At 33.9% G+C, this 22,125-nt stretch overlaps 1 protein-coding gene and 1 non-coding gene across 2 annotated transcripts; one reads left to right on the top strand and one right to left on the bottom strand.

The window, feature by feature from the left end:
* Window positions 1-3,118: 3,118 nt before the first annotated feature.
* LOC114580192 lies at window positions 3,119-3,222 on the bottom strand. Its single transcript, XR_003701512.1, has one exon. It is a non-coding gene; the product is annotated as a U6 spliceosomal RNA (small nuclear RNA).
* A 5,038-nt stretch (window positions 3,223-8,260) lies between these two features.
* LOC110107882 (transcription factor MYB117-like) lies at window positions 8,261-10,172 on the top strand. Its single transcript, XM_028696874.1, has 4 exons — window positions 8,261-8,684; window positions 8,782-9,186; window positions 9,697-9,893; window positions 10,146-10,172. Exons 1-4 carry the CDS (start codon window positions 8,267-8,269, stop codon window positions 10,170-10,172), a joined length of 1,047 nt encoding a protein of 348 aa, XP_028552707.1. The 5' UTR covers window positions 8,261-8,266.
* The last annotated feature ends 11,953 nt before the right edge of the window (window positions 10,173-22,125 follow it).

The following is a 22,125-nucleotide window of genomic DNA, read 5'->3' as shown; positions in this document are numbered from 1 at the left end:
TAGAACTATTGATGAAAATTTCTTTGACCCTTCTTCAAAGATAATATAAATTGGTGGTACAAAAGATTCATGGAACTAGTAGGACAACTTTTGGGTTAATGATTTAGGATTTTGGGTTAATTTCACAAAATTGCAAGAAATAAACATCCTACACAAGAAAGTCTAAAGCTAGTGTAACCAACAAAAAAAAATTTGTCATGACCTTTAAAAGATTTTAAAAAATAATTTAAATGTATTAGTTCCATTAAAAGCATCTTAGATATGGTAAAAGTGCACACCTCATCACCTAAAGGACAGAAGGAAAAAGCTAATAATTTTTTTTTTCAAATGCTACAGGTTTCCAGCGGCCAACCGGCGGTTTGTTCGCTGGAAACCTTGATACTGGTCGTCAGCCACTAGAAGTTCACTATAACCGCCGGTAGTTTCCGGCGGTTCTCCGACGATACGCACCGGTGGTTCTCCGGTGATATGCTGGCGGTGGCGCAGCTGGTAATTCCTTCTACTATGACCGACGGTATTCTGGCGGTTTGGCCGCCGAAAAAATCCAACCAAACTGGCGGTTAAACAGCTGGTATGCCGCCGGTAAATAACCGACGGTCATCAGTGTTATGACCGCCAGAAAACTACTGGCGGTATGGTCCGCCGGTAAACCGCCGGTGCTTAAAGCAGTCGGAAACATACCGCTGGAAACGATTTCCTACGCGGTTTTTACCGGCGACTTTTAAACCGCCGCAAAGCCGCTAGTTTTTTAAAAAACCGCTGGAAAGCTTATGATAACCGCCGGTACTAAGTGATTTTTCTGTAGTGGAGGATGACCACAAGGCACACAAAATAACTACTGATTCACTCTCCTCTCCTTCTCCACTTCTCATCTCTGCATTCTTCTCTTCCTTCCCTGGTAAGCCTAATAAGGAGGGAAGGAAATGGATGAGTAGAAAAAAAATTATATATATAATACAATTCAGTGCATAGCATCGTACTGCTTATGATCCACTGCCGCAACACTATATGCTCAATCCAGAGTTATTCTAAAACATACAGCTTAGCACCACCGTGTCAAATTCCAGCGCCCCAGCATTGCTCCCCATCAATTGAGAAATTTCAAAATTTTCAAATAAATCCATTTTAAGAACTTTGGGTTTTTATAGTTGGTTAGAGTGGTTCTAATCAATTTGTGTTAGATAGATTGTTTCATATATTTCTATCAAAAAAATAAAATGTTCTTTCTTGTTCATCTTTCTATAGCGATATAATTAGTTACTTTGATTTAACCTTTTTTTTTTTGTTAATGAAGTTCGGGAATGTGGTCAAATCTCATATCTAGTGATTGAATTTCTCTAGACTTTTTTTTATATATTTTATTAAATTGTCTTGTAATTCAGTAAGGTTTAAATATGCTTAATTAATTAGAAAATTTGCTAGGCCGTTATCCTCTAGGGGTGTCAATTTCGGGTCACGGGTCGGACTCGGAACTGACCCGGGTTCAAACGGATCGACCCTAACCCTGGCAGGGCTTCAAACGGGTTTCCGGGTTGACCCGGCAACCCGCCGGGTCAACCCGAACCCAACCAGTTTTTTAAACGGGTCGAATCCGGGAACCCGAACCCGACCCGTTTTAAAAACGGGTCGGGTCTAACACGAAAATTCTGGGTCGGATTTTCGTGTCGTGTCAAATCTTGACCCCTCTAATCCTCTATACATTCTCCATTTCATCCAACTTTTTTTGTTTTATTTTCCCTTTATTTTTAAGGTGAAAGCAGCTATTTTCTCAATTTTGATTACCATTTAGTATCAGATAACATTTACAGTTTGTACTAGACTGATATATTATTGAAAGCCCTATAATTATCTCAATTATGCTTCAAAGCAAAGTCTTAAGGGCACATGTTTAAAATCTTACTTATCATAATATCATAGATTTTCTATTGTTAAAAAATACTAATAATTAAATAAAAATACGAGAGTTTGGAAAGTCATATATAATTTTGAATCAATTTAGACTTCGTTTGAGACAGCTTTTTTTTTATTCTTAAAATAACTTTTTAAGATACAAATTAAAATTTTAGTATTAAAAAGCTGCTGCAAGAAGCAGTAAAAAGCCAGCCCAAGCGAGACCTTAGGCTTCGTTTGGAACGGTTTTTTTATTGCTTTCTAAAGCGGAGTTTTAGTACAATTTTTTTTTATTTTTGTACTAAAACTCCATTTTAGAAAGCAATAAAAAAGCTGTCCCAAACGAAGCCTTAGTCTTCATTTAGACAATTTTATTACCGTTTTGTTTTTCAAATCGCAACCATAATTTCAGTTGGGCTACTGCTTTTTGTCTACTACTTTATAAAAAATTGTACTAGAACTCTGTTTCTATAACAACTTTAAGAATTTACTCTCCCTACAACAGTTTTATAAAGAAGTAAAAAAATTATTTCAAACAAAATTTTAATTATAAATTTATTCATATTATATATGCAAATTTAAGAAAAAAAAAAAAATCCTCCCAACCAACATATCAATTCAGTTCTTTCAAAAGGCTATGCATACTTCCTTTGCAAAAATTGCTTAGGAGGTCCACACTTCCATAAAAAAATTGGACATGCAAAATGCATGGAAAATGATGCACGTACACGTAAAAATATGCATGTCTTCATCCCCTTCAGTATATTCCGTGCATTGTAATTGTAAAGATGAGGAATACTGTAATAAAGCAATTGTTTTTTTTCATGATGAGATAAAAATCTATAATCATAGGTCATGAACCACGTGGAGATATTTCAGTACATCTCCGGTGCTTGAAATATTTGATTCAAGATCCCTTAATTAGAAGAGAAAGGTCAATGAACTAACACAAACAGGCTCTTTTAGAAGAAAAATTATTAGGTCTGATCACTGGACCTAAAAATAAGTCCAGACTTCAAATTAAAACTTACTACGTGGACTGCGCTTTGACTGCACTTTGACTGTGTTTTACATACGCTTTGACTGTGTTTTACCTGCACTTCACCTGCGCTTTACCTGTGCTTTTGACGCGCTTGACTTAAAATTCCGCAGACACGTGTACATTCCACATGTAAATATTTTATTGGTGTTCGAACGTATCTCTACGTCACCGGACCTAATAATTTTCCCTTTTAGGGACCATTTCTCGACTTATGGCGTGTCACCCTTGTGTAGAGGCTATGCTAATCTTCTCTGTATCGTTCCAATTTTGTCTGATGTCTCCAAAGAGATAACATGCTCTTTTAGGGCATAATTAATACTAACACATAAAGATCTTAGTTTGTTTTTATTGTCGATTCTATGAATAAACTCAATATTAAACCATTCTTCAAAGACTTCATCTTATATATATATGTAGTGGAAAAAACATTTAAAAGATTGCTTCTATGTTGCCTCTGTGTAGGTTGTAATAGATAAAACTAATGGGCGGCAGTACTCGGCTACTCGCCAAAAATCGAAGTCATGTTGATTTTTAGTCAGCTAAAAATGGAGTCATTACAGGTCAAGTCATGTCACAACCTTTTTATTTGATCATCTTGATATAAAATATTAAAAAATTATTATTATTGCAATATATAAAGATTTATGTATGTATATTATTCATTAAATATTGAATATATTTATATTTAACACATGTCAATTTGAAGTCATTTCAAGCTAGCAATTTTGGATTTGTTTTTTGAGTTATACGTTAGGTTTCGTTTGGGACAATTTTTTTGGATGCTTTCTAAAACAACTTTTCAGTACAATTTTTTTTTTTTGAACTAGAAATTTTTGTACTTAAAAGCCGTTTTAGATAGTAGCAATAAAAATGTCCCAAATAAAATCTTAGAGTTGACTCGGACATTTTGGGTACGAGCCAGACTGAACTAAAAAAATTTGATATTCAAGTTAGCCATAGCTAACCAGATCACGGGAGCTCAACTGATCAATGACACCACTAATACAATATGTAGATGGACTTTGTCCAGCTTCAAAACATTGGATGCTGCGATGACTTGCTAGGTTGATAGATGGCAAAAGTTGCAAAGTGTGGAAAAGCAGAAAACAAGTCTTCTTTATTATGGTTCAATACTGGATGCCCTTCGCTTTCTCTTGCTACTATGTTATTTTGCCTCAATAGTTTCTCAGTACTTTTGCAGCTGTTGCTTTGTCCTCTATTGTTAGAATAAAATTTAGGGGGAAGCATCATCAAGTATGATGGCGAATTTGAACCTATCATTTCTAAATAAATCCAAAGGAAGAGCTTCAAATCAATCTTGTGCTACAGACTTTTCTTTTACATGGAGGGCCCATCTGCAAACTAACATATTCTATTTGACAATTGGCTGATTTTCTTACACAGCCTTTCTGTGTAAGGATTTGTCTGTGTTCTACACGAGGAGATAAGTATTAGTGTATTACCCAATGCACTGATTTCTATGGGATTCTTCTTTTCTGATGTTTGGTTTTGTATTCCCTTATGCTTCCTAATTAGTGTACCAGCAATAGCTTTAAGAGAAATTACTAGAAAATCAGACAAAATTATTGCCTGCGGTGCCTGGATGCGTCCAGAGGTTAATCTTGATATGCTACGTCACTCAATACACTGTGTATTTGGTGACAAGGAGCATCAGGATTGACCTCCGAATGCATTCGGACACCGCACAGAATAATCTCTCAAAAATCAGAGACAAGCTTACCATTTTATTCGAAAATTGAAGATCTATTGATTTTTTTCTTTGAGTTTTAATTAACTTGAAAATGATATTAACCCATTTGAGAGTGAATTATTTGGAATCAGTTTAAACCAACTTTATTCATATAAAAGTATCTCTATAAAGATTATTATTTATGTACGACATATATTGCAACAATGTCCTTGGCCACTTAGACAAAATTAGTTTTATGACTTAATGTACCAGTTGGTCCCCTCATTTCTTTCAATTATTCTCTCCAGATTCTTAATTTTTTTTTTTTTTGGACAATTAGGGGATTCGAACATCAGCTGCATGGGAGGAAAAGCTTCACTCAACCAGCGAGCTGCGCGCACTATCTCACCAAGTTCTTAAATTCTCGTGATTTTACTCTGCATAGATATATTGATAGAAATTACATGATTATTATATATATACGAACGAATTGTTATGAATTTTTGCTCCTCATCCTGGCCTGCACTTGAGTGAATTAATTTATTAATTCCTAATCAATCATAGTCAAAAGAGCTCATCTTTCCATTAAATTTTTTTTTTAAAAATAAACACTACAACAGTACAAATGTCCCACAAGTCTAAAAGGGGAAAAAATTGAAATAATTGAATTAGATAGCATCGTTATACTTCTATAGAAGCTAAGCTAGCTTGAGTGCTACTCTAACCTACCTAATTACCATAAAAAAATGTTACTCTCTATTTATGCTCATGAAAGTGTAAAACAAAGGGCCAAAGTAATGTTGATTACCCAAAAAATTGCCGGTAGGCTGCCACTAGCTAGATTCTACCTTTAGGAAACCTCTTTATTAACAAACAAACTCCTGACATCAAGCAACTGATTTGACTAGTTACTTACTTTAGTTAACAAACCTAAGCCATAGATTTATATATGAACTAGTTGCATCGAATTAACTAATGTTATCATGCATGTACCTATTCTAATTTCTCAAATTGCATGGCCTACTTATTTAATAGTGGGGGTAGCACTCAACTATTTTCAAAACACTAAATAAATAGTAGGTTTCTTTTCTTGTAGATCTCATTGTATGTTAGTGTTGTAAAGAAGGTCACATCAATTTGTTTTCTCTTCTTTATGATTGACTAAAATGGATTGTTGATAAATATAAAGTATTTGGGAATATATTTTATAAGCATATGATAGCATTGTATTAGATCATTTGCAGTAAATGTGATGTAAACTAGTTAACAAATCATTCATAAATTAGGCCAAAGATGAAGATAATATGATGTCAGCTAGGATAATGAAGTACTTGCTTGTAAATTGTCTTTGGCTGGTGTGGTGTATTCTGTCCATTTCTCTCTTTGGTTAAACTAAATAGTTGGAGACCAAAAACGTGCCCTTGTCTACTCTCCCAAAGAAACTTTAGACTTGATATGAAGGAGAAGGTCGCTTGTCCGATCTGCCATTTCACATCCACCAATCTTCATGCATATCGTAACTAACCAAAGTCATTTTGGGGGGCATCATCTCTATCAATAGAGATCACCATCCATCATCATGGATTCTCTCCAACATATGGACATAGACTTATTGTTTTTAATTTGTTAAGTCATCTAGTATACATAATGGAGAGTGACTTATGACATAAGTGAAATGGAATAGTCTAACGTGTTGTATATATCTACTAATTTGTAGCATTACATATTATATTGTTTGCTAGTGAATCTAGAATAAATAGTGATTAAAGTTGAGCTAATTAAACCATTTGTAAATTCATTTCAATCTAAAATTTAAGTCTATAGATAAGAGCCAATCATAAGATTTATTTAGTGCTATTAGGATATGAATTGTGATAATTTAGATAAGATCCTGAATTTGTCACATGACCAACATGCACGAAGCCTCAAATGACATTCCAGGGAGTAGAAAATAAAGAATGTAGAATATACTAAAAATTTCATTTGGAAAACTCGAAAAGGAAATTATCATGGGATCTGAACCATATGAAATAATCTATTATACTTGAAGTTATAAAAGTCCATACTTTCCTATAATTGGCAAAGATAGTAATAAAAAATTGGTAGAACTCCGAGAGAATTTAATTACAAACTCTCTCTTATATCTTAAACCTCAAATTTAAGACTTTATGATTAGAGCCAAAACACCTAACACCTAGAACAAAGTGGGATACATATAATACTATTTAGCTAGAAATTGGTACATGACTAATTGATCCATGAATAATGAAGGAAAAAAAAATTAAAAAAAATATTGATTTCAAAACATTGATACATAAGTGCATTTCAGATGAAGTGGTTTTTAAATTAATATTTATTTATTTTATTATTTATTGAAATGATAAGTGCCGAGGCATAACATACACATCAGACTTCGAATGCCTTGATTGAATTTGCAGAAAAAAAAATTAAAAAAAAAATTGACAACCAAACTGCATGCTTCTTTACAAATTTTCCATAAATGACTTTGTGCCAAAACTCTAAAAGGCTATGAAAGTAACAAGAAGAAGGATAGACAATTGATGTCTTATTGCGAACAGTTCCCATTAGATAAAATAACATATTCACATCATTCTTCCTTCGTCGGTCGTCTTCAGGTGGTTAGCCGAAAGCAAGTGAACTCAATTATAGAGACATACTGTTTCTGTCTGCATTTGCAACACTAGAGAGAGAAATGAGGAGTTTCAACTTGCAAGAGAAAAAAAAAATGGTTTTTCTGAGATATTTACTGTGGTAGAACAAAATTTCCACTCTTACTGTCATTTGAAAAGAAAGGTGTGGTTGGAGATCTGCTGCTCTCACGCAACCAGCCAGCACAGTGGGTTTTCTTTACATAGGAGAGAGAGAGAGAGAGAGAGAGAGAGAGAGAGAGAGGCGGTATTGTGTGAAAGTGAGTGAGAGCTTTTATTAGAAAAAAAATTCAGTTGGACACTTGAGATAAAAGCTTGTTCCGAAGATAAGCTGGGAGGTCATAATTTTTTTTACTAACAGTAAAAATATTTTAAGTTATCATGTAAATCATTAAATTTACCTTGCAAAGCATTGAGAAACCATGTAAGAGGCCCCTATTTTTGGATGAATTATTCTGTGAGGGCACCGGACGGGGAGAACCGTCCGTTTTGTCTCTTTGAACAATAAAAACTCAGTTGCGCTTTTACTGTTTATCCTGCATTTTTCTCATTCACAGAAATAAAATCGGACAATTCTTTTCGTCTGATGTCCGTACAGAATAATCTCTCCTATTTTTGCGAGGTTAGACCAACAAAGCTGAAATACAGATATGATATAATAGTGACTGAACTAAGTTCATGAATAAAAGCCTAATCATTTATTATTTTTATGTTAGTATGTAGGTTAAAGTTAATGTTTTCGTGTCTTGCCTTAAAGCAGTACTGCCACACATGTATATGAATTGAACACACGTGTGTAGGAGAGGTTGGGAAGTAAAAGAAGGGCAAGGGGAAAGAGCTGGGCCAGAGTCAGCCTGGTGATTGGTGAAAGATAAGAAGACTTCTACTAGGTTTCTTTTAGGAGGAGAAGTAAACTCTCTCTTTCACTTTCATCTTTTTCTCGTTTTTTTTTCTTCCAATTCCCTTTCCCTTAGCATGGCCCTGCATCACTGCAGTGGCACTGCCCATGGCATGGTGAACAGATTCATCCAAGCTCAACCTCAGCAAGTCGACTCCCACTCTTCCTCTCCTTCCTCCACAAAATCTTTCTTTTCTCAAATGGTTTCCCTCTCCATTAATCCTTCGTCCTCTCACTCAACTCATCACTTCTTTCCCTTCACGGAAAGCTCTGATACAAGTGAGTTGTTTGGGGAAAAACACACTATAGATGTTGCAGAGGAGGAGATCAGCAGAGATGGAGGAGGTGAGAACACAAATGACAGCAGTGACCAGTCCAAGCTCTGCGCTAGAGGCCATTGGCGGCCAGCAGAGGACTCCAAGCTAAAAGAACTTGTTGCTATTTATGGCCCTCAGAACTGGAATCTCATAGCCGAGAAGCTTGAGGGAAGATCAGGTGCATATTTATTATAATTACTCATAAGAATACATACTTGCTAGCTATTTCTTAATTTTGTCTTGTGACTTGTGCTTTTTCTTTTTCTTTTTTCCAGGAAAAAGTTGTAGGCTTAGATGGTTCAATCAACTGGATCCAAGGATCAATAGAAGTGCTTTCACTGAAGAAGAGGAGGAGAAACTCATGGCTGCTCACAGACTTTATGGTAACAAATGGGCTATGATTGCAAGGCTCTTTCCTGGCAGAACTGATAATGCAGTGAAGAATCACTGGCATGTAATCATGGCAAGGAAGTACAGGGAGCAATCTACTGCTTATAGGAGGAGGAAGCTAAGCCAAGCCATGCACTTGAGGCTTGACGAGAATACTACATCTTCAAGGCCTCACCCCCCCTTCTATTTCTCTTCTTCCATGGTCAGTTCAAGCACTCCCCCAGCTTATCACATACCAACTGCGGGAATGGGCTCCTTAAAGCAAAAACCCTCTGATTTCATCATTTCTGGTATGTTACCTTTCTTCTCTAGTTAGCTAGTTCCTCTTCTTTAATTTCTACCAGTACTGCGTCCATCTGCCATTAATTCAATACTGACATAGTTTTCTTGTTTCTTCTGATTGGTTTTACCCTGGTTGTGAATTTTTTGATATCTCTGACTTGGCATTTGCCACTGACATAAAATTACGTGCATATATTGTTCCATCTGTAACATTGAATATACAGTACATGTGATCCCCCTCTGTTGCTTCTGTGCGGTCTTTTCTTGTTTCTATATATCATGAAACTTTACCCAATAAATATGGACTAGTTTGGTATAGTTTTCTTAACACTTCGCCATTGAGCACCATGTGAAGCTAGCTTAAAATGGCATCGAAAGCTGAAAGGACTGAATCTATTCTTAATAAACATTAGACTTTTGATTCACTTAATAAGTTGAAGTTTTTAACTTTACTTTCCATTAAATTAAATTAATGGAAAGCCATCATACATTTTGGAAGCTTACGCAAACTTTTCCAGGCCACAATGCTGATCAAGAGAGGACGGATATGTTCAGGCAAAACGATCATGAGATTCAGATCTTGCAGGGCTCTTATAGTCATCAAGCTTCAGTTTTGTTTGCAATGCATCAATCACCTAGATATCTTCCTTACAATACCTCAGCAGCTTCATCATCCTCATCAGGAGAAACTCCTGCGCATTCTGCTGAGGTTGAGGTAATTAGAATGGATGGAAGCCATGGAAATATTGAAAGATCTCTCTCTTCTTCCTCACCAACTTTCATAGACTTTCTTGGAGTAGGAGCTACTTGAAGGAAACATTTAAGGCCTCTTAACTGCTTAAGATCCTTCTAGGGAATAAACCTGGAAGGAGAGAGAAAGAGAGAGGGTATTCTTACTGGTTTGTTTTAGGGCAACCAGGAAATAATATCTTTGGGTGTTCTTTCCTATTTTTATGTTTTCGTTCAGGCATTAGCTGTAGGTGGGAAGGCATGAAGCCATGAACAAAGAAGAACGTTAAGATTTTAATGACTTCTAATTTATATGGTTGCCTTGCCCTCATCTTTCTTTGGTGATATTGCTTTGTTATTTAATTATTTATTTTAAATGCTGCTATTTTTTTAATTTGTCTTATTTGCAGATATGACCTTTTTCATTTTCTTGAATTCAAATCGCATGGAATTAATAAAAAAAAAAAATATTTTTTTTCTTAACCCATTCTAGTTAATAAGTGGTCAACAAAAATTACTTTTATATGAAAAAATATTTTTTACTTAATTTTTATATAAAAAATATCCAATTACGCATTTCATAAGGCTCTATCACTTAATGTGAGTTCTTATCACATTCAAACTCAAAAGGCAATATATAATGTAAGCATTGCTAAGATGAAGTTTTTTAAGTGATGTGAGACTAAATAATTTAAAGTTTTTACTTCTTAAGTTTATAGCATACATTATATATTTTTAAATAGATTTTTTAAGTATACTTTTTATGATGTAAATGGCATTTATTTTTAATTAATAATGTTAAATAAATTATATATTTCATTTCTAATTATGTACTATAAAATTATTTATTTATTTATTATTAATTTTATTAATAAATTATCTAATCTTAATAATTTATAAATATAAATTTAATAAATTATTTATAGGTGTAAATTATATTTAAATATATAATATAAATTAATTATAATTTATATTAAATTTATAAATTTATACGTAAGCTAATTTTTTTTTTAAATTTGAATTAAATATAAAGAATAAATATATTTAAATTTAAAATTATATAAAATATTATTAATGTGTGAATCCAATTTATTCTTTAATAAAAAATTTATATTATTACAAGCATGATTATTCTTGCATTTAAATTTTATTTAAATAATTTTCATATTTATTAAATCATCTGATTCGACCTTGTTTGAACCCTTGAACTCTGAACTACTCCTAGTTCTATGTCTGATCATATTTTCACAATCTTGGTATTAAGAGTGATTTTAATTTTAGTATATAGCTATCATGTAATTGTGTCATAGATCTTCCTTTAGTATGATATTATGCCTTTAAAATATCCATAAAAAAATGTCTTAAAAATATCCATGAAGTCTATACATATACTCATCAGAACAATTAGTTGAAATAATAAGTCAAAGTTATTTGACTTTAATACTGTATTTTTTTTTCTTATCCAATTTTGCGTTACTTATTATTTTCATCCTAATTTCTGTCAAATGGTATCAAAACATGCTTATAATTAACAATAATTTTATACAATTATCATTTCTTCATTTTACTATGACTAATTATTAGAATTGGATAATCTAAATGAAGACTTTGCTTCTATATTAATATAATTGGAAAGTTATTGATGAATGTTAATATGAAGGCAAAAGCAATTACCCTCACTTAATAAAAAGTAATTTTACATAAACGATATTGTTTGTGAACAAAAATAATTTTACTCAATATCAAGCTCATTTATTAAAGCTTATCAAGCCCTCTTAGTGAGCCACTCATTAACAAGCCGTTTGTTTGGACTCGCGAGCAACAGACGAATATGCCTTGGCGGCCTTGTTTATGCCTTTCCGCTTATGTTAGTTGGTAATCATTTTTTTTTTCATTTTATAGAGTAATGTAAGGAATTTTTCGAAGCAGATGGTGTTGGTTTTTTTGTTTTTTTTTTTTGTTCCGAACATTAATCGGGAACGAAAAACATGCAACTTCGCTAAAGCTGAAAATGCTCAGGAGCAGGGTGTGGGTTTTTCATTTTTTAACATGTGGGAACTGGATTTTGGAATTAGTAAATATAATTTATTAAATTAGCAAATCTAATAATATTTATTTTTAAAATTCTAATCGAGCTTCTAAGTCAAGCTCTAATCGAGCTTCTTAATAAGCTTGTTCATGAGTTCTAAATGATATTGTTTGTGAACATAAACGAGCCGAACGTTAAGTTGTTCAAGCTTATTTATTTAGCTATCTAAGTATTTATCAAAAGTGTTCAGTTTGTGTGCTAGACATCCGAACAACGCTAACACAAGAAAATCTAACTCTTTCGTCGTTTGTAATACATCTAATTGATTATTCAATCTTATGCTTATATCAATTTATTTAATTGGTCATTATTTGAATTGATTTGATAAACCATAATGTTAATCTTAAAAGAGTTATTTATGCTTTAACCATTGATGGAATAGCATGTCTTAATATAAGAGTCATGTTGCATGACATGTGAAATCATTTAGAGTGTTTGGCCTCACTAAATATATTTTCAATTTGATTCACATAGGAAAATAGTGAAAGGAGGGGATTATAAACTTGAACTTAATAATCATCAATTTTCATCGTGCAAATTTTCCTTTCATTTATTTTTCTTGTTTTTAATTCTACTTTCATAATCTATGATGTTGCTTTCCTTTCAATGAAATTAAAGTTATTAATATTAGCAATTAGTAGTTTAGGGTCGTGTTCTATCTTTGTAGGAGTAATATTTATGTTATGTATTTTGGTGCATGAACGTGCATGTTAAACTCTACAATCCCTTCAAGCCCTTTGAAATGAATTTTAATCCCTACGCATTAAAGAATTAAAAGTAAAGGACTATTTAAAAAGAGTTTTATCATCATTAAACAATTGGGGATGAGTGAAGCGATTTTCAAAGTCATCTATACATTAGAAAAAATTATATGCTCATTAGATGAAAAATTAGATTATATTGTAGTGGCTATTGAAAGTCAAAGGACTTGGAGTCATATCAATTGATGAGCTTATGAGTTCATTACAAGCTTATGAACAATGGCTTGCAAAAAACAAGAACCTTTGAAAAAAAAAGTTATAAATGAAGGTCTTCTTGAATGAGGTCGAATTAGATTTAAAAAAATAAATGGGAAGAAAGCTAAAGTGATCATGATTGAGGAGAGTCCAGAACAAGATCAAGGACAAGGGCACTACAACAATGATGAATGAAACAAATGTCTTAGAGGAGGAGATTGATAAAGTGCCCATTAGTCACATGTCTCTAATTACTATAGGTATTGATTGTCAATTAGTCATTAGTTTGTCACCAAATGCTTACCATCATTTGATACTCTCATTATCTTTCACAGCCCTCCAATTTGTATTTTTACATCAGTCTCCCACACATTTTGAACACCAATCTTTTATTAGCCACCCATAAACTACTAGTTCCCTATTATTTGTTGAATATATGCCCAATATTTATGAGTCGCACAACATTAGGAGATGCTTATCATTAATCTATGCCTAGCGCTAATGGATTACTTGATACTCTCTATCGTCCTATATACACTAACATTTTATATTCATAATTGCTTGATATCAATTATCACCAAACACCAATTGTTGTTGTCATCTAATATCGCTCAATATTGAATTTTTAATGACTACTTATTTTTCATTATGGTCATCAGTCTTATATTGGTTGCCTAAGCACTATTTATTAGATGTCCATCATAACACGGTGCCCATCATCACTCGTCATTCATTAAATATTTCAAGGAGCTTGTCATTTTTTCGACATACATCATCACTCAAGGTATAATGTTCTCCGTCATCACATGATTTCATAAATTTGTTTGATTTGTCCCCTTTATTCTAGAGTATGGACGCTCCTAATTACATGCAATCATACATCATCAACTCTTAAGTCTCCAGGTTTCCCATTATCAATGTATATAAGAAGTATAATCTAATAGCCTTTAGTATCCTTCACAACTTTTCCACAATTTTTTGTTATTATATTAAGTAGTCTCATCACCACCAAAGAGGTGAATCGATCTAACAACTACTAATGGCCTCATCGATCATACGGCATTGCCTCCTTCCTTCTCTAAAAAGAGAACTATTATGACTTCCCTCATCTCCCCTTTCTCTTTCAACATAGCTCTATTTTATATAGCCGACCTCATTGTGCCATAAACTCATAATCATTAGGGGAATTGGTAATAACCAATTTATATGCACTTTATATTAATTCCTTCGAGCTCTTGGAAGGGAAGATCTTCTAACTTAAATTGTTATTAGTGAAATTTATTTCACCCATGCAAGTCAATGTGACTTTATATCTAATGGGATGTCGATCCATTGTCTTAAAATAAATCAAAACATCTCTTTCTCTAATTAATGGCTCAACTTCTAACTTGCAACATAGATTATTGAAAAAAATATTTTAACAGAACCTTCTCATACAAATCTTACATAGGATGGACCACAAGAATCACACATATCTCACTGAATTAAAAAAAAAAATGGTCTGATAAGAAAGGAAAAGACATGACATGATGAAAATTATAGAAGACACGTTTCATCTTAAAAGTTAAAATAATAGAAGACATAAATTTTTTCGGTCTTTCACAATCTTATCACATGTATTTCTATTATTTTTTTATTAGTATGGGAGGTATTTCTTTCATCTAATCATCTTCATAAAACTTCTTATGATGAGATCCTGATGATACAATTTTCTCCTAATTAATAATAGGCAAATGAATTTATTTCGTTGAGTATTCTACTAAAGGAATTTTTTTTTTTGAGTGGGGTAATTGCCCACTCTGTGCTATTCCTAGATCCGTTATTGAGTGGCGGCTTCAATTAAGCAGTTGGCTGCGTGCTCTCCTGTTTAAGTGAATTTAGAAAAAAATACTGATTTCATCTTATGTATCATAAATGTGATTTTATTTTTTTCTATATCATTTATATAAGAGTACACATTTAAGATATCTTTAATCTATTGTTCAGAATGATAGTGAATTAGATGACGATATTTTTAGTAGACTTAATTCAAGTTGGATGGTTGAAGTGGAGGAATACGTCGAGCTTGTTGTGTGATATAAAAGCCCCCTCTGGTGGTGAGATATAAAATGCTTTATGGTGCAGAATGTTGGTCATAAAAAAAAAAAAGCATAACATTAAGTTAAGTATTATATGAGAATGCTCAGATGGATGAATGACTTTAATTTTATAGACATTATACAAAACAACCATATACGTCAAAAGGTTGGAGTAGCTCCAGTGCAAAATAAAATTAAAGAGAGTCACTTTAGATGCTTTGGATACATAAAACAGCCGCCTTTTGATGACCCGATTAGGATAGTTGATATATTATATTTGATACGTCACCAAAAATCGCCTTGATCGGGCATGAATCCCAATGCAAATCTATATTGAAAACTTCTAAATTAAAATTTTGGACATCCAAACTCTGATTTCAACAAGCATATAGTTAAATTGAACATCTCAAGGAGATGAACCTAATGACACCAAATTCAGTTCAATCTCAGCCCAATTGGGCTCAAATAAAAGAACAAAAACCTATTTGAAAGCTTCAAATCACTAAATGACTACTAATATTTAAATATGACATGCTTATAATCAAATCGAGTGGCTCGACAAGACGAATCGAACGAGCCTAATTAAGATCACTCAACTTTAACATCTTTAAGGCACTTAAATGCTTAATAAATGTTTGATGATCAAGGGAGATAATACCAGCAATTTGATGGAACACTCCAACATGTCATTAATCTTCTCCATATTTACTAGTCATGTCACTCTAAAAAAATTATAAATAGCCCCTCATTTTTTACATAAAAGGAGGAGGAGGAGGAGATAAAGCTTTAGAGCTCTCTTCCAATCTCCATTCAACATTGCCACCGCCAGAGTTCTTCCTTACCAAAGATCGTGATTGGACCTCTGCCCATTCTCCGACTATAGCTAGAGCTATTCCTGGATGCTACGGATGCCGGATCTCTGCCCAAATATTGTCGCCCGTCGACTACGGTCTTTCCAACCATTGTCACTTACTAACTATAGTCCTTCTGGCCATCGCCGCCCGCCAACTACGGCCCTTCCGGCCACCATTGCCTAATTATGATCCTTCCAACATCTGTTATCTACAGATTACGATCTTTCTAGTCATCATCATTATATTATGGATCTGCCAAACAAACAAACAGAAAAACATTATATCTTGAGAATAACTATTGTGTCATTCTCCACCTATTAAATATGCTTTATATGATGTAAATTTGCTACATTGAGCCAACGCCTTCCTCTGACGAAGGGCATCATTTGTGATCGACTACAAACACTAATGAATTCATTCAAATTGGGCAAGACCCCATGATTTTCCCCCTTTTCGGGGTTTCCACATAAAAAATTCAGTGTCTCTTATGAATGCTACACCCATCTATCTTATATGTTTGTGTGATGGATCTTCGTACAAAATTAAGATGCTAAATTATATATCTCCCTAGCTATGAACTTTCCTGGATGTAATAAGATTTGACTAATTATGTTACGAAAGGTTAAGACAAATCTTATAAGACTTGATCATAAAATATTAGAAATGACATTTCTTTATTAGATTGAAGTGATAAAAAAGATTCATTTAGCCGACCCCGTGTAGTCGATAAAGGCTTGATGTTGTTGTTGTTGTTTGTATATGCATTCATAGAGAAAATAAATTCAGGATTCTTTGTTTAAAAAAAAAATTCAACTTTACTCTGTATTTTAATCTTGGTTGACTTTAGCAAAAACTCAGAATTTAAAGTGTAGGCATTGGATTATTTATTAGGTTAATAAATTGATTTATCCGTATTTTATACAAAAAAAAACCCCTTATTTGAGAATATTAAGGTTCCACCAAATGCCAGTTTGAATGTGTAAAAAATATTTTCTTTTCAAACTTAAATAGGGAAAGAACGTAATGTTCGATACTTATAATTTATGAAAAAACAAAGGGCCAATACGTCCAGACTGCAGAATGTAAACTAAAAATTAATATGTAATATTAATATATCTATTAAAATTGGTTTGCTTGGCACGAATCTTAAGGAAAATTTTAAATCCAGAACTTCTTGAAGTTGAATTCAAGATCATATGATTTTAATTTCAACAAATTTATAGTCAAATTGAACTTCTCAATTAGACGTACACAACAATATCAAAAGTGATTCAATCAAAGTCTAAATTCGAATAAATCAAGCATTTGAAGATTATTGGAAACTTTAAATATTAATTGGATGATCAAATGATCTCTAAATTCGACATGCTTTTAGTCAAATCGAGCGGCTCAATGATAAGATTCTAACGAGCTTAAGATCACCTAATTCTGACATCGTTAAGGCATGCACTTAAATGCTAAATAAACACTTCATGATCAAGAGAATCGATATTGACCTAACGATAAAATGTTTTGGATTTTGGTTCAAATTACCAAAATGTTCATCTCAAAAAACCTAAAAATAGAGCATCATTCCCACATTAAAAGGAGAAGGGAGAGAATTAGAGAATTCTCTTGTAATTTCCAATCATCACCATAGATGACCACCACCATCTATTGCCACCAACAACCATCATCGCTGCTGACAATCATCATCAGCAATCGAAAAATCAAACATTTTATTCTCAAATAATTATCTTCTTATTCAAGTGTAAGGAAGGAACAATTCTTATATCATCTAACTTTAATGGATTTTTTTATCAAGGTCAGGCACTGCGATTTTTTCTGTTTCTTGAATTTTCGCTTAAAAAATTTCTGATATTTTAAGAAGATTAAATAAATGAAACATAACGGAACTAGAATATTTAGCTTTTTCTAAAATTTCACTTAACAATAATAGAAATAAATTTAAGAAAATACATGAATGTCACTTAGAAAATTTATATGAATTTATGATCACATCTGATTTGGCTGCTTCCATCAATATAATCAGGAGTGTCAAAATGAGTTTTTGAATCAGATTCGAATCCAATCGATGAGATTCATGTCAAATCACTTTCGAATCGAATCAGAGCCCGACCCATTGACCCATCTTAACACGACCCATTGACCCATCTTAACACTGCATACATAATTTACTTCAAAAAGAAGTCAAGTAAAAAACGAAAATAATAAAAGGATGCATAAATCCACAATTAGAAGAGAAAATTACTTCATAAAAGCCAAGTGGACAATTTGATTGAGCTGACAGCATGAATCTAGCTACAGGCAGTGGCAAGTCACGTGCGGGTGCCTGCGCGCGTGATCCGGGAATGGGGCGTTCGACGGAGTCTCCGCCATGTCTCCAGCTTCCCCCGGCTTCATTCATAATTCGCTTCGCTCAGTATTTGCCTTCTTGCTGTTGCTGCTTGCTAATAAGGGAGGTCCGGCCAACTCCCTTTGGCTCTTCTTCTCCGTCTCCACTCGTTCACATTAATGGAGTTATGGATTGCAACTAACTAGCACTGCTCGCTTGGACCGCGCTGCTTCCTTGTCTTCCTCTGTTAGTTTCTTATCCCACGTGCCTGAGGGGACTTCGTATTTATCAAGTGGGTACTTAATTATCTCAATAATAAAAATTATGTCGGCATAATTTGAGATAAATTGTACTAAATAGAGTTAAAATATTTAAAATTAGTATAATATTAATCTCAAAATATATTCAATAGGTTTTGAACTCACTCTAATACAGTTTATATTAGGGTAGCTTGATATAATTTTTTTTTTATAATGAGCGTATAATGATTAAATTTTAATTTATGTATTATATTAATCTTAAAATAAATTTAAAAATAAGAAAATGGCTTAGATTATTCTAAATTTTTTTTTAGTTGTAATAGATCTCAAGTTATTAACTTTTTTTAAATGAAAATATTGTTGTTTGAGAGGATAGAAAATTTATGAACAATTGTTTTATAAAATTGTTTGAAGTCAAATTAGACTCATTTGGGCTAATTGGGTCAACCTAAGTTGACCTGGTCAACCAGGTTGACCCAAGGCATGGGTTTGGGCCCCATGGGTTAGATTTGACCCATTGAGTCCACTACAGGAAAAGCGCTGATTTCCAGAGAACCAAATCAACTTTTAAAAATTATTTATTTAAATTTTTTTAAAGTTTATATTTTAAATAAATTATAAACTCTGTTTTTAAATATTTTAAATATATTATATTAAATATATTAATTATTTTGATCTTTGAATATATTAATTATTTTAAATAACATATTTTGTACTTCATAATATAAATAAAAATGAACTCACCTGTTTGTATTATTTTGCAGTGGTGGCATAGTGGTTCTAGCGGGTAGAAGAGAGCAAGGGAACGGGAGTTCGAACCCCACCAGGCACAGGCGTGGCGGGCTCGAGCGGGTCACGCAAGGCTGCAACGGGTCGGCGGGCTAGCGAGTTACGGGATGAGCTGGAGACACTGTGCAAGGGCGGGCCATAGGGGTACAGAGCAATGGCGGGTCGCTGGGTTACGAGGTGAAGCCATGGCGGGCCAACAAGTTACGGGGTCCCGCGGGGCGGGGATGCTGGTATGGCGAGCCTGCTGGGTTTATAAATTTTTTTTCCCTGGCGGAGTTTATGTGCCGGAATATTTTGCGACGGTAACATGTTTTCGACGCGTGTTTTACCGTCAAATAATTTTCCGTCGGAAATCTACCGGAAATGATTATTTCTGATAGATTTTAGGCATTTTCCAACGGATTTTGCCCGCTAGTAACAAGCTATTTTCCTGTAGTGGTCCAAGGGAAAAGAGAATAGAGCCCAAGAAGCACTAAAATTGATTTGAAATCAAGTGAAAGGGAATTGGGTCAACCCGGGTTGACCTGGTCAATCAAGTTGACCCAGGGCATGGGTCTGATTTCAAGAGACTTGGTATAATCCATGGAACCCAAAGAATGTGGTCTTGGGGTCTGGCTTGATCAATTTGACAAGATCAACCCTTTGACCTGAGTTTAGGTGAAAAATAGGGTCAACAACAGTACCATAACAATCAAATATCAACTTTTCAGCACCGAGTGTTATGTTGTCTAGCGTCACGCATCACAATCAATAATGCCTCAGCACCCAAATTTCCCTTCAGGCGTTGCATCGTCCGAAAGTTAGTAGCATCACGACGTGGCAATTGTAACTTCCCAAGGACACGGCCTGTCAGTGAAGTGACACGACTGTTCAGTAAGTAACTAATTAATGTCATTAAGCATCGCATCAAAACTAAGAAAATAACATTGCAGGATTAGGTCATTTGTTTGGTGTAGCGACGCCGATCTTCATAGCGCCGCAGTATCAGATGCCTGTGTATGTTTTCTATGAATAGGTGTTGTGTTATATTTCTATTAGAGTTCAACCACTTAGATTATTTTAGTAGAATTTAGAGTGAGACTCTGAATTTCTTTTAAAGTGACCATCTAAGGGAATTTAGAGAAGTACTTGATATCATCATTAGAATGTTTTACTTATATTTGTGTAAGTAATGTTGTACGTGAAAAGGAGTGTCAAGGAGATCCATTGAACCTATCTGACTATATCTATTTCTTGTACTTTTTCTATCATGTTATTAATAAAAATGAGTTTGCTTCAACTTTTTTTCATGTTTGACAAAATTCTCTAGTTTTGGACTGATGAAGTAAATATCATATGAAGTGTTAATGAATTCTCTTATTCATAATTGAATAATTAAATGATTTTTTTTTAATATTACCAGATCTTAATCTAATGCACATAGTGGCTAGATGTGTAGTTAAAATTAGGTTTAATGTGGAGCCTCGATGGAGAGAAGCAAGCAAAACCAGGATTATTGAATTAGTATGCGTCTTGCTTAGGCATAGTTTATGAAGCATACTAAATTTTTAAGGAGATGAAATAACTATAGGAAGTCGATAGACATCATTTGTTCCTATAAGCTCGACAGAGATCTAGCTAGGAATGCATATGCTCTGAATAGTATCACAATTAAAAGAAAATTATTATGAAAAATATGTTATTTATATTCAACAATCTAAAATATTATATTTATACAGTGTATTCATTATCTTTATCTAATTTTATTTAAGTGATTGAATCTCCATGACTACTATTTTTATTTGCGTAGGATAATTGTTGTAATTTTAATAGACAATACTAGTGAATTGCAAGTTAGCATATCTTCATTGTGGGATTGATACTCTATTATATCACTATATTTGTTGCGTGCGAGAATATATGCGGCGGTAGAGTTTGTAAATTCGCGTCCTAGCGTTGCACGAGTATTTCACACACAAACAGAAAAGAGAAAGTGAACACCAAGGTTTTTACGTGGAATATTGTGAAAAGTTTCAGAAAAGGGAAAAAACCACGGGGCCTCACCCAGATGTAAAGTTTCACTAGTGATTTAGCAGATTACATATGACTGATTCGTCCCACAAGTTGGGATAATCAGAATACAATTTGTTTCTCCTAGGAAGTTTACAAAATTCTGCGAATTCCTGGCTTTTCCTGAAAATTCGACAGAGTTACGGTGTCTTCAGGCGGCAGGAAGAGCTCCGGCGGCGGTGGTCGAGGAGGTGAGGAATCTCATATTCCCCTTTCTCCTTCTCCTTCTCTTCTTCTTCTCTCTCTTCACTTGAGCCCCTTTGGTGTAAAATGAGGGTTATATTTATAGTTTTTCTGGAGTGGCATAGCCCGTAAATAGGTGTGAGATCAAAGGCGAACAGGGAGTGGTTTGAATGGACGGCCGATATCGAATCCTTTGATCATGCACCGTTCGTTGGACATTTGAAGGCCTTAATGATGTCGGAATTCAATGATCTTGGGCTCGTTGGATTTGTCTCGTCGAGTCGTTCGATTCGAGTATAAGCTCGTCAAAATCGGAGACCGTTTGGTAACTCAAATTGCGGTTTGAACCTTCCAACAGCGCTTTGAACCTTCCAACAGCGCTTTGAACCCTTGATTCGGACTTATTTGGGCTCGGATTGGGTTGATCTTGGCGTCGTTGGGTTCGTATTTCCGAGACGCTCAGTTTGACTATAAGCTCGCTGAAATCGGAGTTCAGATGCTCCCGGATTTAATTTTTTGAAGTTTCCGAACTGATTTTGCCTCGAGATTCGTGCCCAATCAAGATAATTTTGTGATGATGTATCAATATTATTTGATTCGGCTCGTATACTTACATATATTAATT

Source organism: Dendrobium catenatum, unplaced genomic scaffold (assembly GCF_001605985.2).
Source record: "Dendrobium catenatum unplaced genomic scaffold, ASM160598v2 fragScaff_scaffold_847, whole genome shotgun sequence".
NCBI lineage: Eukaryota > Viridiplantae > Streptophyta > Magnoliopsida > Asparagales > Orchidaceae > Dendrobium > Dendrobium catenatum.
The sequence above is the reverse complement of the archived record's forward strand: the minus strand, read 5'-3'. Positions and strand labels throughout refer to the sequence as shown.

What these genes read in the sequence shown, in the direction of transcription:
- LOC110107882 (XM_028696874.1), top strand. Translation starts at nt 8,267, where the DNA reads ATGGCCCTGCATCACTGCAGTGGCACTGCCCATGGCATGGTGAACAGA. An exon ending in CTCTGATTTCATCATTTCTG is followed by an intron (nt 9,187 to 9,696) that starts GTATGTTACCTT and finishes AAACTTTTCCAG; the next exon opens with GCCACAATGCTGATCAAGAG. An exon ending in CGCATTCTGCTGAGGTTGAG is followed by an intron (nt 9,894 to 10,145) that starts GTAATTAGAATG and finishes GTTTTCGTTCAG; the next exon opens with GCATTAGCTGTAGGTGGGAA.